We start from the raw sequence: 13584 nt of genomic DNA, 5'->3' as shown, positions 1-13584 counted from the left end.
GGTCTACAGTCACTGTTATTATCGTCATCTCCACTGTACACATGAGGAAACAGAGAGGGCCGTGGCTTTCCTACGGCCACACAGCACCCAAGAGGCGGAGCCGGGACGGGAACCCCGAATCTCCGCCATGGGATCCCCCCAGTACCCCCAAATCCTGCAGTCCCCTGGCCCCAGGGCAACCTCTCGCCAGGTCCCGACCCGAGCGCCCTCGCCCCCATCCGGCCCCTCCCTCCTCCCCCATATTTAGCGCGAATCCGATCCGGGGCTGGGCGGGGAGCTACTTAACGCGGCCCCGGTGTTCTGGAGAGCGCCGAGCGCAGCGGAGCCAGGAGCCCGAGCAAGATGATGATGGTTATGCAGCCCGAGGGTCTGGGGGTCAGGGAGGGGCCCTTCGCGGGCGGCGGCGGGGGCGGCGAGTACATGGAACAGGAGGAGGACTGGGACCGCGACCTACTGCTGGACCCGGCCTGGGAGAAGCAGCAGCGGAAAGTGAGTGCTCACCCATTTCCACATGGCAAAACTGAGGCCTGAGAAGACGGGCGGTTTGTCCTTGGCATCTCAGCAGGTCTGGGGCAGGGCCTGTCTTAACCCGGAGAGCCACTCCCTAGCCCAGGCTCTGCCCATCAGTCCTCTGCCGTCCCCTAGGTCTGGAAGAGAGGGCTGGGAACGCTCATGAGGGGTTTAGGATAACCAGTAGAGTTTCTGGGGTCCCCACCCCTCAGGGTTCATTACCCAGTGCCCACTGCCCCACTTCTGTTGGCGAAAAGGGATTGGGTGAAGCCCAGGAGATCCAAGTTTGGGGAGCGTGGGGAGAATAATCTTTCTCCCCACACCACCAACCCTCTAGTTAAATATCCTAGATCCCACCCAGAGGACTTGCAGCTGGGCAACTGGTGGACCTGGGAGTGTACGGGAGGAGGGAACCATCCCAGACCCCTCCCCACTCTCTTCTCTCTATTCTCTCCACCCTGGGGTTCATTTCGACTCCATCCCAATTGTCAAATGAGGAACCTGAAGCCCCGAAAGGGGCAGAGAGAGAACCCAAATCATATGCTGTCAGAAAGCAGGACCCCCCTCCCAACCTGAGAGTCCTTGCCCCTTGTCTGCCCCACCCCCACTCCTTCTCAAGATACCCCTTCCCACCCCAGAGGCCCTAAGTCCGCTGAAAAGGCCACAGGGTCAAGGAGGAGGGGAGCCTGGGTCCCCTTACACAGTAACCTGACGCTCCGGCCAGATGGACACTTTGTGCTGAGGCAGCGCCTTGAGGGAGCTGGAGTGGGCACACGGGCAGCTGCTGCCCAGGCCCAGCCTTGTAGGGCACTCGGGCCCCCTCCCTGATCTATTTTCACTCCCAGACTTTCCCAAGTGGAGGGGGCAGAACACCTGGGTTCCCAAAAGAGAAAATGATCCGGGCTGGAGTGAGGAAACTTTGGGGAGTGGCAGGCCAGGGGTAGGGAGGACACCATGAAGTCATCGGACCCCGCTCAGCATTTGCCAACAGTGTGCGACTCCAGGAAAGGGCAGGGAACAGGAGTGCTCAGTGGAATTTGCAGGATCTGAGAATCCTAGGGTTTAGAATCAGAGCACTCCTGCTGGGTTAGATGACAGGAGATGACCCCAGAGTCTGGGAGGCTCAGCTGACTAGGCTGGGGTGCCCCCGGTGACACGTTTCCCCTCAAGCTCCTCCTGCACCTGTCTCCGAGCAAGGCTGCGGTCCTTGGGTCTGGCCATCTCCCAGTGATGTCATCCCTGCCCCTGGCTCCAGCTGCCATCTGTTCCGCCACAACCCCTATCCCTACCCCACCCACCATGTTTCTCTCAGGTCCGGGTCCGCCCGCCCTTCATAAGACACGTGCTAGTCTGTAACTTGCCTTCATCACTTAACAAAATATCAGGGATATCCTTCTAACTCAACCTAGAGCCACCCGCCTCATCCATTCATTCAACAGCTGCACAACGTAGACGCTCCGGAAATTAATCAGCATCTCTGGGAGTTGGCCATTCCTCCTTTCTCCTCCAACTTGAGCATCTCTGTGCTCATCCTCAGCCCCACTCCACCCCTGCACTTCCTCTGGGTCTTGGAGCACTCGATGCCTGAGTCCTCTTCGTTCAACCTCATTCAAAAACATTCATTCAGTATTTCTTAGGGAGATCCTACTCTGGGCCAGGTGCTGTTTTAGGTGTCAGGAATTCAGCAGGAAACAAAACAAAGCCTCTGCCTCAGGGAGCTTACAGTTCAGCAAGGAAAAGAGTTTCTACCCCATCTGTCTGATTCTGCCCTATGCCGCCTCACTGACACCCTTCCTCTCTCACCCTGGTCCTGGGCACCACCTCCTCACCTCTCCCTTCTGCTCTGCCAAGCCATTTGCCTCCACTCTGTAACCAGGAAGAGCTTTCTAAGACACTTTTCTGCCCACCTCCCTCTGCCTGAAAGCTTCCCTCTCTTCCCTGTTGCCCTCAGGATTGAGTTGAAAGTCCCTGGCTTAGCACCCAAGATCGTGCATGACCTGGCCCCTGCCGCCCCTCCGGCCTGCTTCTCACCACTTATACCCCAACACCCCCAGCTTCATTCCAGCGGCACCCAGATAGCTATAGCCCCACAGACCTCACAGCTGTTTCTCCCTGCTGAGCATTTGCCTGTGGCGCTGGCCCTGCCTGGCGTGCCCTTGCCTGCCCTTCTCTGTCTGAATAATTCCTGCCCTTCCATTGCAGCTCAGATCAGATAGTAGCCTCCTCCAGGAGGCCCCCCATCTGATTAGAAGAGTTCTTTCCCTCCTCTCCCTGACACTAGTCTCTCCCAGCACTTCTCAGACCAACGTGACTCTTTAATTGACCGTGAGCTCCTTTACGGCAGGGACCACATCTCATTAAGAGTCATGTTTGTCAAAGGAAAGAATGCCCCTTCCCCTGCCATGGAACCCCCACCCAGTCCTGCCTCTCCTCCCTGCCTTATCTAGACCCAGAGCATCTCAGACTCTGAGTTTGGAGGGAACTACAGAGAATCCGACTGCCTTCTCCTGTGCTTGGGGCCCCAACCAGTAGTGCTCAGACTCCCTTGTATACCTCCAGTAACGGGAAGCTCACTTTCTTTCCTTAGCAACGACAGTCCTTCAAGTATTTAAAGCATCATCTTTCACGTCCAGCGCTAAGGACAGCTGAAAAGCTGGTCTGGGGAAGGGAAGCTATCTGAGGGAAATAATTCCAATTGACTTCCAGGGCCACCTCCCAGAATTCATTGCTCTGTGGTGGGGGAATGCTCTGAATTCTAGAATCCTGCCAGATTGGAGGAAGAAAGACCTGGGACATCGTGAAGTCTGGGCGATTAATTGTACAAATGGGGAGACTGAGCCCAAGAAAGGGCAAGGGGTGCACCCTGGGCCACAGTGAGTGAGTTGGAGCCCAAGGATAGATTCTACCAAGGACTCTGTGGCTAATGGCAGAATCCAGGGCTTGAAGGCTTGATAGGTTGGTGGAAACTTGTGCACCAGGCTGCACCAGGTCACGCCCATCCCCAATATACACCCAACTGCACAGCAGCCCCCCCCCTCCCATCCCAGACAGAGGCTGAGGCTGAGGATGACTCTAGGGAGAGGGGAAGGGCAGTCACCTCCAGGAGCCGTGTTAGGCTGCGCTTGTGCCCAGATGATCCTCTGCGACCTGCAAAGCTCTCGCACCCTCACGTTCTACTTGGAGGCCCATTCACAACAGCCCCGGGAGGGCAGTGGGGCTGAGATAATAGTAACACGGGTGCACAGTTCCTCAGGCACAACCCTCAGAGCCGGACATGCTTCAGTCCAGAATTTTTCAGGCCTTTGAAGGGCGGTATCACCCTGCATTGGCCCTTGTGTGTGGGAGGGCCCCACACTTCGGAGTGTATGCTTTACAATTTTTCTCAATCGCCCTCAGGTGCTTGAGACTGACCGGAACTGGTGTGTCCCAGGTCCAAACTGGGACCTGTGTGGGCCCCAGCGCCCACTTTTCCTTTCCCAGGAGAATTAAAGCTCAGAGAGAGAAAAGGACTTGCATGGCAAGTCAGTGGCTGGGCCAGGACTTGAATCGGGGGCCCGGGCTCTCAGATCTACCCTGATGTCCCCCAGAGCCGGCGCTAGGGTCTAAGTGCTGTCCTCTGCCCCCCAGACCTTCACTGCCTGGTGCAACTCACACCTGCGCAAGGCCGGCACCCAGATTGAAAACATCGAGGAGGATTTCCGCAATGGCCTCAAACTCATGTTACTCTTGGAGGTCATTTCAGGTGAGGGGCACGAATCAATGCACCGGGACCCTGGGACCTAGGAGAATCCGGAGAGCTGGGGGAACGCGGCAGCAGAGTGCTGGAGGGGATGAAGTGGGGGAGGGGGAAGTTTGAGGACAGGGTCTTCAGCTTTTTCTTGTGACCTCTGACCCTTGACCTCTCCTCTTACACCCAGGAGAGAGGCTACCCAGGCCAGACAAAGGCAAGATGCGCTTCCACAAGATCGCCAACGTCAACAAGGCCCTGGACTTCATTGCCAGCAAGGGGGTTAAGCTGGTGTCCATTGGTGCCGAAGGTAGGGAGGCGGCAGGAGAAGACCTGGGAGGGGGTTGGAGGGCGGTCCCCGCGTCAAGTCGCTTCTGTGAGCCTCAGTCTCTTCACCCACGGAGTCGACCATCCAGGCCTCTTGGGAGGGGCTGTTAAGGGGCAAACGTGCCCAAAGTGCTGGCACAGGACCTGGCGCTGGTAGGTGTTCCGGGATTGAACACTTACTAGGTACCGGCTCTGGGATGGGGGACAAGGGCTGGAGAGCGGAGCAGGAGGGAAGGCAGCTGAGGTGGTACAGGCCTTGAATGTCGGCTGGAATCCGTCCCCACTCCCCACCCTGCAGAGATTGTTGACGGGAACCTGAAGATGACCCTGGGCATGATCTGGACCATCATCCTTCGCTTCGCCATCCAGGACATCTCTGTGGAGGGTGAGTGGTGGGGAAGCGATACAGTGGGAGGGCTGGCCCAGACCCCTCTCCCCAGCTAATAGCTCTCCCCACCCCCACCCAGAAACCTCGGCCAAGGAAGGCTTGCTCCTGTGGTGCCAGCGGAAGACAGCGCCGTACCGCAACGTCAACGTGCAGAACTTCCACACCAGGTCTGTCAGCCGATCAGCACATGCACACGGACCTCTGCTGGGCTCTGGGGCACAGAGCTGGCCCCTATCACAAGCCCCAGGAGAGGAGAGGTCACAGCCAAGTTCCTGGCACAGTGTCTGAAAATAGGAGGACTCAGTCGATGTTGCGATGGAATCCAGGAGGGTGAGGGAGGGTGCATTGGAGGCATCCCTGGAACCGCATTCCAGCCAGAGGGGACCTTGTAAGCAAAAACATCTAGATATTGGTGTGGCCCAAGGACAGGGTATGTGAAGGAATCATGATAAGCTTGGAGGAGATGGTCCAACTCTGGTAATGAAAGGCTTCAAATGCCAAGCCAAGGAGTTTAGACAACTCCATTTTACTGATGAGGCTGTCCTGATGGGGATGCTCCTGGAGTGAGGGAAGCACAGAGCCTCGGCTCGAATCCGGGACTGACCCCCACTTCTGTCTGTCCAGCTGGAAGGATGGCCTGGCTCTCTGTGCTCTCATCCACCGACACCGCCCTGACCTCATCGACTATGCCAAGCTGCGCAAGGTAGGCCTCTGTCACTCCCAGCCCCGACTCCCCACCTCTGCCCTCAGCTGCCATTTCACCTGTCTCTGCTCCTGCCCATCTAGGATGACCCCATTGGCAACCTAAACACTGCCTTTGAGGTGGCGGAGAAATACTTGGACATCCCCAGGATGTTGGATGCCGAAGGTGAGAGGAAGTCTAGCCTGGGCGAGGACTCCACTTACTGACCAATGGCGTGGTCCCACCCTCTCACCTTTGCCCCTGCTCTTCCCTCCTCCTGGAATTCTCTCCCCTCCCCCTCCTCTCCCCCCCCCCCCCCGCCTCCATCAGAATCCTTCCTGCCCAAGGCCCCCTTCTCCAGGAGCCCTCTATCATGCCTGCCTACCCCTCACCAGCCAGTGGAAGCAGCCTCTCCTCTTCTTCCCTCATGGTGCCACCTTCTGTCTCAGATCTGTTACCTGGGTACCTGGGAGCATGGAGCTCCTTAAGGGCAAGCCCTGCCTCTTGTCCCTGTGCCCAGTCAAGTCTTCAGTCAATTGAAGCAGCAAACATTTTCTGAGCACCTACTGTGCCTGGTGCCCTGGGTCTGTGGGCACCAATGGATGAGGACTTGGGGAAAAGACAGAAGACAGGTGGACCCACAGAGGGATGGGATGGTTAGAGACACCGGGCAGTGTGGGCTGGTGCTTCTTGAGGGCTGCATGTCTGCTCACTCACCTGCTCCCTTACGCTTTTCTCACCCCACAGAGGGACAGGTTGCTGGACACTGGGGTGATTGGGGAGGGCTCCAGGGAAGAGGCAGACGTTAGGTTTGGGGTAGCTGGCGGTTGGTAACTGTGACTAGATGTCTCCACCCTTACCGTCTTGAGGGAGCTCTCTGCCTTGTTAGGGGCGTGAGCCCATTCCTCAAGCCTGGCTTTGGGCAATAAATACCTGTATCTCACTGCTGTCCCCTAGACATCGTGAACACCCCAAAGCCTGATGAGAAGGCCATCATGACCTATGTTTCCTGCTTCTACCACGCCTTCGCCGGGGCTGAGCAGGTAAGGGGGCCCCCTGCTACTGCTGCCTGGGCTGGGCTTGTGGTCCGACATTTGGAGGTGCTGGGCCCCATGTGGGTGGGAGTGCCACTGTCCCAGCCACATATACTCAGTCTCTGGGGAACTCAGAAGCAGAGGCATCTGGTCTGGGAGCTCCCTCCTCATCCTAAAAGATGTGCTCCCCTATCTGCATGGATCCAAATTGTAAGGGCTTTATGGAGGAAAGCTGTGTCAGGGAAAGCAGTAGCTCATTCTAGTGCCCACCTTTTCGGCCTCCCGCGACAGGCAGAGACGGCTGCCAACAGGATCTGTAAGGTGCTGGCTGTGAACCAGGAGAACGAGAAGCTGATGGAGGAGTACGAGAAGCTTGCCAGTGAGGTGAGACTGAGGCCAGAGAGGGCCCTTCCCCTTCCCCTACCTGTGCTCCGCCAACCCTGGCCCAAGCCCGGGCCCACAGAGCCTCCCTCACCCCAGGGCCTTGGCCTTGGCCTCCTCCAGCCTCTTCCTGCCATCTTCACTCATCTCCTGCCCTCTGCTGCCTGTCCAAGCTCCTGGTCATTCACTGATTCCCTCATCATTCATTGCTTTACTCATTCATTTATCTGTTCACTCATATGTAGGCAGTCTCATGACCCTTCGCTCTGTGCTAGCCTATGCTGGTCCCTGGACTCAGACATTTACCATCCCACTCCTTCCCTGATTAGCAGGGACCCCCATTCTGCTGGAGGCCCCTCCTTCCGGCCACAGCCCGGGGTGTGGGTGGACAGGGGTGGAAGGGGTGAGCAGACTGGCTCAGAGCGCTCTGTGCTGCACCTGCCTGGCCCTGGCAGCTGCTGGAATGGATCCGCCGCACCATACCGTGGCTGGAGAACCGTGTGGGCGAGCCCAGCATGAGTGCCATGCAGCGCAAGCTGGAGGACTTCCGGGACTACCGGCGCCTGCACAAGCCGCCCCGAGTGCAGGAGAAGTGCCAGCTGGAAATCAACTTCAATACGCTGCAGACCAAGCTGCGGCTGAGCCACCGGCCCGCCTTCATGCCCTCGGAGGGCAAGCTCGTCTCGGTGAGCCAGGCCGGGGATGGGGTGACCCCCGTTCTGCCCACATCCTCTGGGCGACATTGGGCTCTGTGTCCCCATCTGTACAATGGGCATACCGTGACGGAAGACACCTCTGCCTGTCCCACAGGACATCGCCAACGCATGGCGTGGGCTGGAGCAGGTGGAGAAAGGCTACGAGGACTGGCTGCTCTCGGAGATCCGTCGCCTGCAGCGGCTCCAGCACCTGGCTGAGAAATTCCAGCAGAAGGCCTCCTTGCACGAAACCTGGACCCGGGGTAGGTACACCTCATGGGGCTTGGGTCTGTCCTGGGGTGAAAACTGGTATGTGGGGGAGGGGGGTCCTGGCAAAATGCACAGGTCAGGAGCACTTGTTCTGCCAGGAACTAGGGAGGTGGGGTGGGGGTGGGGACCTGTTTTCTAGTCCTACCCTGACTTGCTGTGCGACCAAGTGACTTCTCCTCTTTGTGCCACGGTTTCTTCATCTGTGAACTTCAACCCCTGTCTCCCAGCTCTGGCCTTCTGTAGGTCTGCTCTGATTAATCTGTCATTTAGCATTTTATTTGTACATGTAGCAGGTGAGTCCTCAATGCTAACAGCAATTACGTTATACTCAAAGCATATTGGTGGCAAAATACCGCATGAGTCAAATATAACACTCTGTACGAAAACATTCATTCCGTACTCTACCAGGGATTTTAATCCTACAAATAAATGAATTCTGTCAAAAATAATGAACAAAATAAGTAAATAAATAAATACATAAACAAACAAACAAATAAATAAATAAATAAATAAATAAAATAACGAACAAACATCTGATAATGGATTATGGGCACAAAGAATAACAATGCTTTGATATAAAAACTCCCTAAATATACAGCCATTTTGTGACTCTTAAGGGGTTTCTGAATCTTTAAGCCTGTTACCAGCTCTGCAAGATGCGAAGGTACTCAATAAATTGTCGCTGCTGCAATTATTATTATTGTAGTTTTATCTGTGTAATTATGGTAATTCACTCTGAAAGCACTTTTATATTCATCATTCATTCATCCAACAAATATTCCTAGAAGGTCTACCAAGGGTCAGGCACTGTGGCAGGCACTGGGGAAACTGGTGAGCAAAGGTCAGGGGCTCATTAGTCGTTGGGAGGTAGTTCGATATGCAATAATACCCGAACTGTACCAAGGGCCACCCTGAAACGTGCAGGATCCGGGGACACTGACGTGATTTACAGGTCATGCCCTGGAACAGGAGCTTCACTTCACTTTATCACCCTAGCGCCGCAGAACAAACCCCTACGATAGGCCGATAGGCCGGGCAGGTGTGATCACCTGCATTTCACAGATGAGGAATCTCCAAGGTCACGCAGCCTCGCTCGAACCCCCTCTCCCGCCGTGGCCACCGCTGGGTGACCCGAGCCGGTCCTTTCTCTGAGTAGGGAAGGAGGACATGCTGAGCCAGCGCGACTACGAGACGGCCTCGCTGCAGGAGGTGCGGGCGTTGCTGCGGCGCCACGAGGCCTTTGAGAGCGACCTGGCGGCGCACCAGGACCGCGTGGAGCACATCGCCGCTCTGGCCCAGGAGCTCAAGTAGGCGTGGCCCGCCTCCCGGCTCGCCCCGGTGACAACGCCCCTACCTGGCTTCGTCCCTCCGCCCACCCGGGCTCCCCGCTGCCCTCAAGTCAGCAGCCCTGCCTTGGTGCTCACGTCTCTCCCCGTCACCACTTGCTCCTCCCCTCCTCCCGTAATCCTGTCCTGTCCCCACCTGGGACCCGCACTTCCTACCCGTGCTTGGCCTGCCTCACCCTCCTGGGCCACCCCTAACCTGGCCGCCCCCTTCAGCCCCCTTCAGCTCCGTGGCCGGTTCTCCCAAAACCTCCCCATCAGCCTTGACCACGCCCCCCACCTCCTGTACACCCGCCCCTTCTCGAGCAATCCCACCCTTGAAACACGACCCACCTCCCACATCCCAGCTCCGAGCTCCCCGAGGGACTGGAGCTGAGGATCTGCCGGCAGCCCCTACCCAGAGATCACACTGGAACCCCCATCTCCACCCCCAGGACTGCCCTGCTTCCCCCACACCTCCCCTGACACCCCCGCCTTCATCTGGGGGCACAGGTTCCAGTCCCAGGAAGACAGTCAGGTGGAAATCTGGGCTGTGGTCTGACCCCACAATCATCCCTTTTCTCGCCCCCAGTGAGCTGGACTACCATGATGCGGCCTCGGTGAACAGCCGTTGCCAGGCCATCTGTGACCAGTGGGACAACCTGGGCACACTGACCCAGAAGAGGAGGGACGCGCTGGAGGTGGGCTTGGGGGCCAGAGAACTGGGGGCTGGAGACCGGAGGCTGGTGAGGGGCCTGTGGGCAGGCTGCTGACTCTCCATCCCCATGGCTCCTAGCGGATGGAGAAGCTCCTGGAGACCATTGACCAGCTGCAGCTGGAGTTTGCCCGGCGAGCGGCACCCTTCAACAACTGGCTGGATGGTGCCGTGGAGGACCTGCAGGATGTGTGGCTGGTGCACTCAGTGGAGGAGACCCAGGTGGACGCGGGGGTTCTGGGTGCGGGGGTGCTGGATGGGATGATGGGGAAGCTGGCCTAGAATACGGTCAGCCATTCTTTTGGGTTCCTGGGGAATGGGGGTGGGAGAAAAACCCCAGTTCCCAAGTGTTAGGCTGGGAGACTAGAGGCCTGGGTTGAGCCAGCCCTGCCAGGGACCTGCTGGGTGGCCTGGAGCACGCTGCTGCCCTGTTGCCTGTGGGAAGTGAAGGGTGCTGGCTGATGCTTCCTTCCTGTCGTTCCCAGAGCCTGCTGACTGCACACGACCAATTCAAGGCTACGTTGCCCGAGGCTGACCGAGAAAGAGGGGCCATCCTGGGTATCCAGGGTGAGATCCAGAAGATCTGCCAAACGTACGGGCTGCGGCCCAGCCTCACCAACCCCTACATCAACCTCACACCGCAGGACATCAACGCTAAGTGGGATATGGTCAGTACTGCCTGTGACCTCTCCCTGCCTCCCACCCACTCCTGTGCATTCTAACTGCCCTGAAACCTCAGATGTCCCAAGATATGGAGAACCAAGTCCGCCTTGGGATCTGGGGTCTCTCAGACTTCATGTAGCCCTGGATAAGTCACCCTTCCTGTCATGGCCCCATCTGTAAAATGGCTGTAACAGCAGCATTTTCCTGTATTGAGCCTGGGTGTGGACATCTTTATAAAACAACCTAGGTTAGCTATCAGTTATATCATCAGCACCATTTCACAGATGAGGAAACAAGAGGTCAAATGACTTGTCCAAGAGCTTGTCCATATAGCCCAGACATCTTGGCTCAGAGCTGCAGGGCCTGTTTTAGGGGTCGGAGCCCACCTCCCCTCAAAGCCATATTCTCGCTCCCAGAGCTGACCCATGCACAAGCACCCTCCTTCCTAGGTCCGAAAGCTGGTGCCCAGCCGTGACCAGACGCTGCAGGAGGAGCTGGCCCGGCAGCAGGTGAATGAGAGGCTCCGGAGACAGTTTGCAGCTCAAGCCAATGCTGTTGGGCCCTGGATCCAGGCGAAAGTGGAGGTAAGGCTTGGATGGTGCGGTCGAGCTGGGGGAGTGGGGCCAGGGCCAGGCCACAGGGAGCTCACATCCCGCCTGGGTCCCCCTACAGGAGGTGGGGCGCCTAGCAGCAGGGATGGCCGGGTCTCTGGAGGAACAGATGGCCGGGCTGCGGCAACAGGAGCAGAACATCATCAACTACAAGAGCAACATTGACCGCCTGGAGGGCGACCACCAGCTTCTGCAGGAGAGCCTGGTGTTCGACAACAAGCACACCGTCTACAGCATGGAGGTGGGATCCACTTGCTGAGGAGAGAGGGGAGGTGGCACTGGCCAGGGAAGCCTGGGGGCAGCCGTGGCCGGACATAGCACGTCTGCCCCAGGAGGGTCCCCAGTTCAGCTTGTCCAGGTCCCCCAGTGTATCCATGGGGATACTGAGATCTGGAGAGGGGAAGTGACCAGTCCAGAGTCACACAGGAGTCTAAAGCCAGGCCAGGTCTTGCCATGACCAGTTGATCAACACTTAATACGTAACAAGTCGCCAGACTGCAAGGCAGGAAGGGCCGCTGGAGGCCACTCAGTGGAACCTCCAGATAGGGACACAGCCCCAATAAGGTGGAAGACTCTCCCAGGGGCACACAGCAGATTGGAAGTGAAGCTAGCACCAGCGGCCAGGCACTGGCCGCCCACTGACTTGGCCCACCACCGACCCTGCAGCACATCCGCGTAGGCTGGGAGCAGCTGCTCACCTCCATCGCCCGCACTATCAATGAGGTGGAGAACCAGGTACTGACCCGAGACGCCAAGGGCCTGAGCCAGGAGCAGCTCAACGAGTTCCGGGCGTCCTTCAACCACTTTGACCGGGTCAGCAGGGGCCCAGCCCTGTGGGGTGGTGGACCTGGGGGCCAGGGCGGGGGGTTGGCAGACCAAGTCTGACATCCACTCATGCGCTACAGAAGCGGAATGGGATGATGGAGCCTGATGACTTCCGAGCTTGCCTCATCTCCATGGGCTATGACCTGGTGAGTGCCCCCAGACCGCATCGCAGGAGCCCCATCAGTGCCTCTCTCCTGCATACCGATCACCTACTGCACCCCTCCCCCCTCCTCGTGCACTTCATTTCCTCATCACACCCACCGGGGCTGGGCAAAATTACCTCCTTTCACGCAGGGCCATCAAAGGCTCAGAGAGGTGAATTAACTTGCTCAAGGACACAGCTAGCATTTGGATCTGGTTCTATGTGACTCAAAAGCCTGAGCTTGTGGTACCCCTGGGTGCCTCAGTTGTTTGAGTGTCTAACTCTTGATTTTGGCTGTCACGATCCCAGGGTCCTGGGACTGAGCCCTGCGTTGGGCTCTGTGCTGAGCATGGAGCCTGCTTAAGATTCTCTCTCAAAAATAAAAATAAGTTTTAAAAGAAAAAAACAAAAGCGCCTTAGCTTGCAACATTTCCCCCCCGAGAAACAGCACTACAGAGAGCTCCAGAAAAAAAGATCAGGACCAAAGGGCAATAGGGGACATTGCCAGGAACAGGAAGCAGTTTTTAGCTTAGTAGAAAGGACTTCCCATAAAGCCAGAGCTAAGCTGCGGCACTGTCTATGGAGGGAAGAGAGCACTTTGTAACTGGGGTCATCAAGCCAAAGCTGGACAGTCCCCAGAAAGGGACATCAGGAGTCCTCTGGCTTCAGCACCCATGCGCATGGTGCCTGGCCTCTATCCCTGCAGGGAGAAGTGGAGTTTGCTCGCATTATGACCATGGTGGACCCCAACGCAGCCGGAGTTGTGACCTTCCAGGCATTCATTGACTTCATGACACGAGAGACAGCCGAGACCGACACAGCTGAGCAAGTTGTGGCCTCCTTCAAGATCCTGGCAGGAGATAAGGTGAGTCCTGGGTGGTGGAGAGGGCTGGCGGGCTGGGACAAGGAACAGGATCTGGGGGTCCTCAATAACCTTTTCTCCCCCAGAACTACATCACCCCTGAGGAGCTGCGGCGGGAGCTCCCAGCTGAGCAGGCCGAGTATTGCATCCGCCGTATGGCACCCTACAAAGGCTCTGGGGCTCCAGCTGGTGCTCTGGACTATGTGGCCTTCTCCAGTGCCCTCTATGGGGAGAGTGACCTCTGACCTCAATCCCTAAAGTTCTCTACATGAGTCAGAGAGAGGAGACTCCCTCTGGCTGATTCCATCCATCTCTTGGAGCAAAGGCCTCAGAGAACGGCCAGCCACGTATTTCTGAATAAAGAGCCATCCGTGAGCCTCTCTCCATCTCCTTTTGGTTCCTGAAGCAGACATTGGGCCCTCATGCTCCT

The 13584-nt window shown here is 57.3% G+C and overlaps 1 protein-coding gene across 1 annotated transcript; it reads left to right on the top strand.

Moving 5' to 3' along the window:
• Positions 1-302: 302 nt before the first annotated feature.
• On the top strand, positions 303-13534 carry ACTN3 (actinin alpha 3). The gene is made up of 21 exons (XM_015067966.3): positions 303-489; positions 4138-4252; positions 4428-4547; positions 4863-4949; positions 5032-5119; positions 5577-5655; positions 5739-5820; positions 6592-6677; positions 6960-7052; positions 7505-7735; positions 7860-8007; positions 9171-9321; positions 9929-10037; positions 10133-10273; positions 10537-10719; positions 11164-11298; positions 11387-11566; positions 11992-12138; positions 12231-12296; positions 12999-13157; positions 13241-13534. Exons 1-21 carry the CDS (start codon positions 343-345, stop codon positions 13397-13399), a joined length of 2706 nt encoding a protein of 901 aa, XP_014923452.1. The 5' UTR covers positions 303-342; the 3' UTR covers positions 13400-13534.
• The last annotated feature ends 50 nt before the right edge of the window (positions 13535-13584 follow it).

Source organism: Acinonyx jubatus, chromosome D1, assembly GCF_027475565.1.
Source record: "Acinonyx jubatus isolate Ajub_Pintada_27869175 chromosome D1, VMU_Ajub_asm_v1.0, whole genome shotgun sequence".
Classification (NCBI taxonomy): Eukaryota; Metazoa; Chordata; class Mammalia; order Carnivora; family Felidae; genus Acinonyx; species Acinonyx jubatus.
The sequence above is the reverse complement of the archived record's forward strand: the minus strand, read 5'-3'. Positions and strand labels throughout refer to the sequence as shown.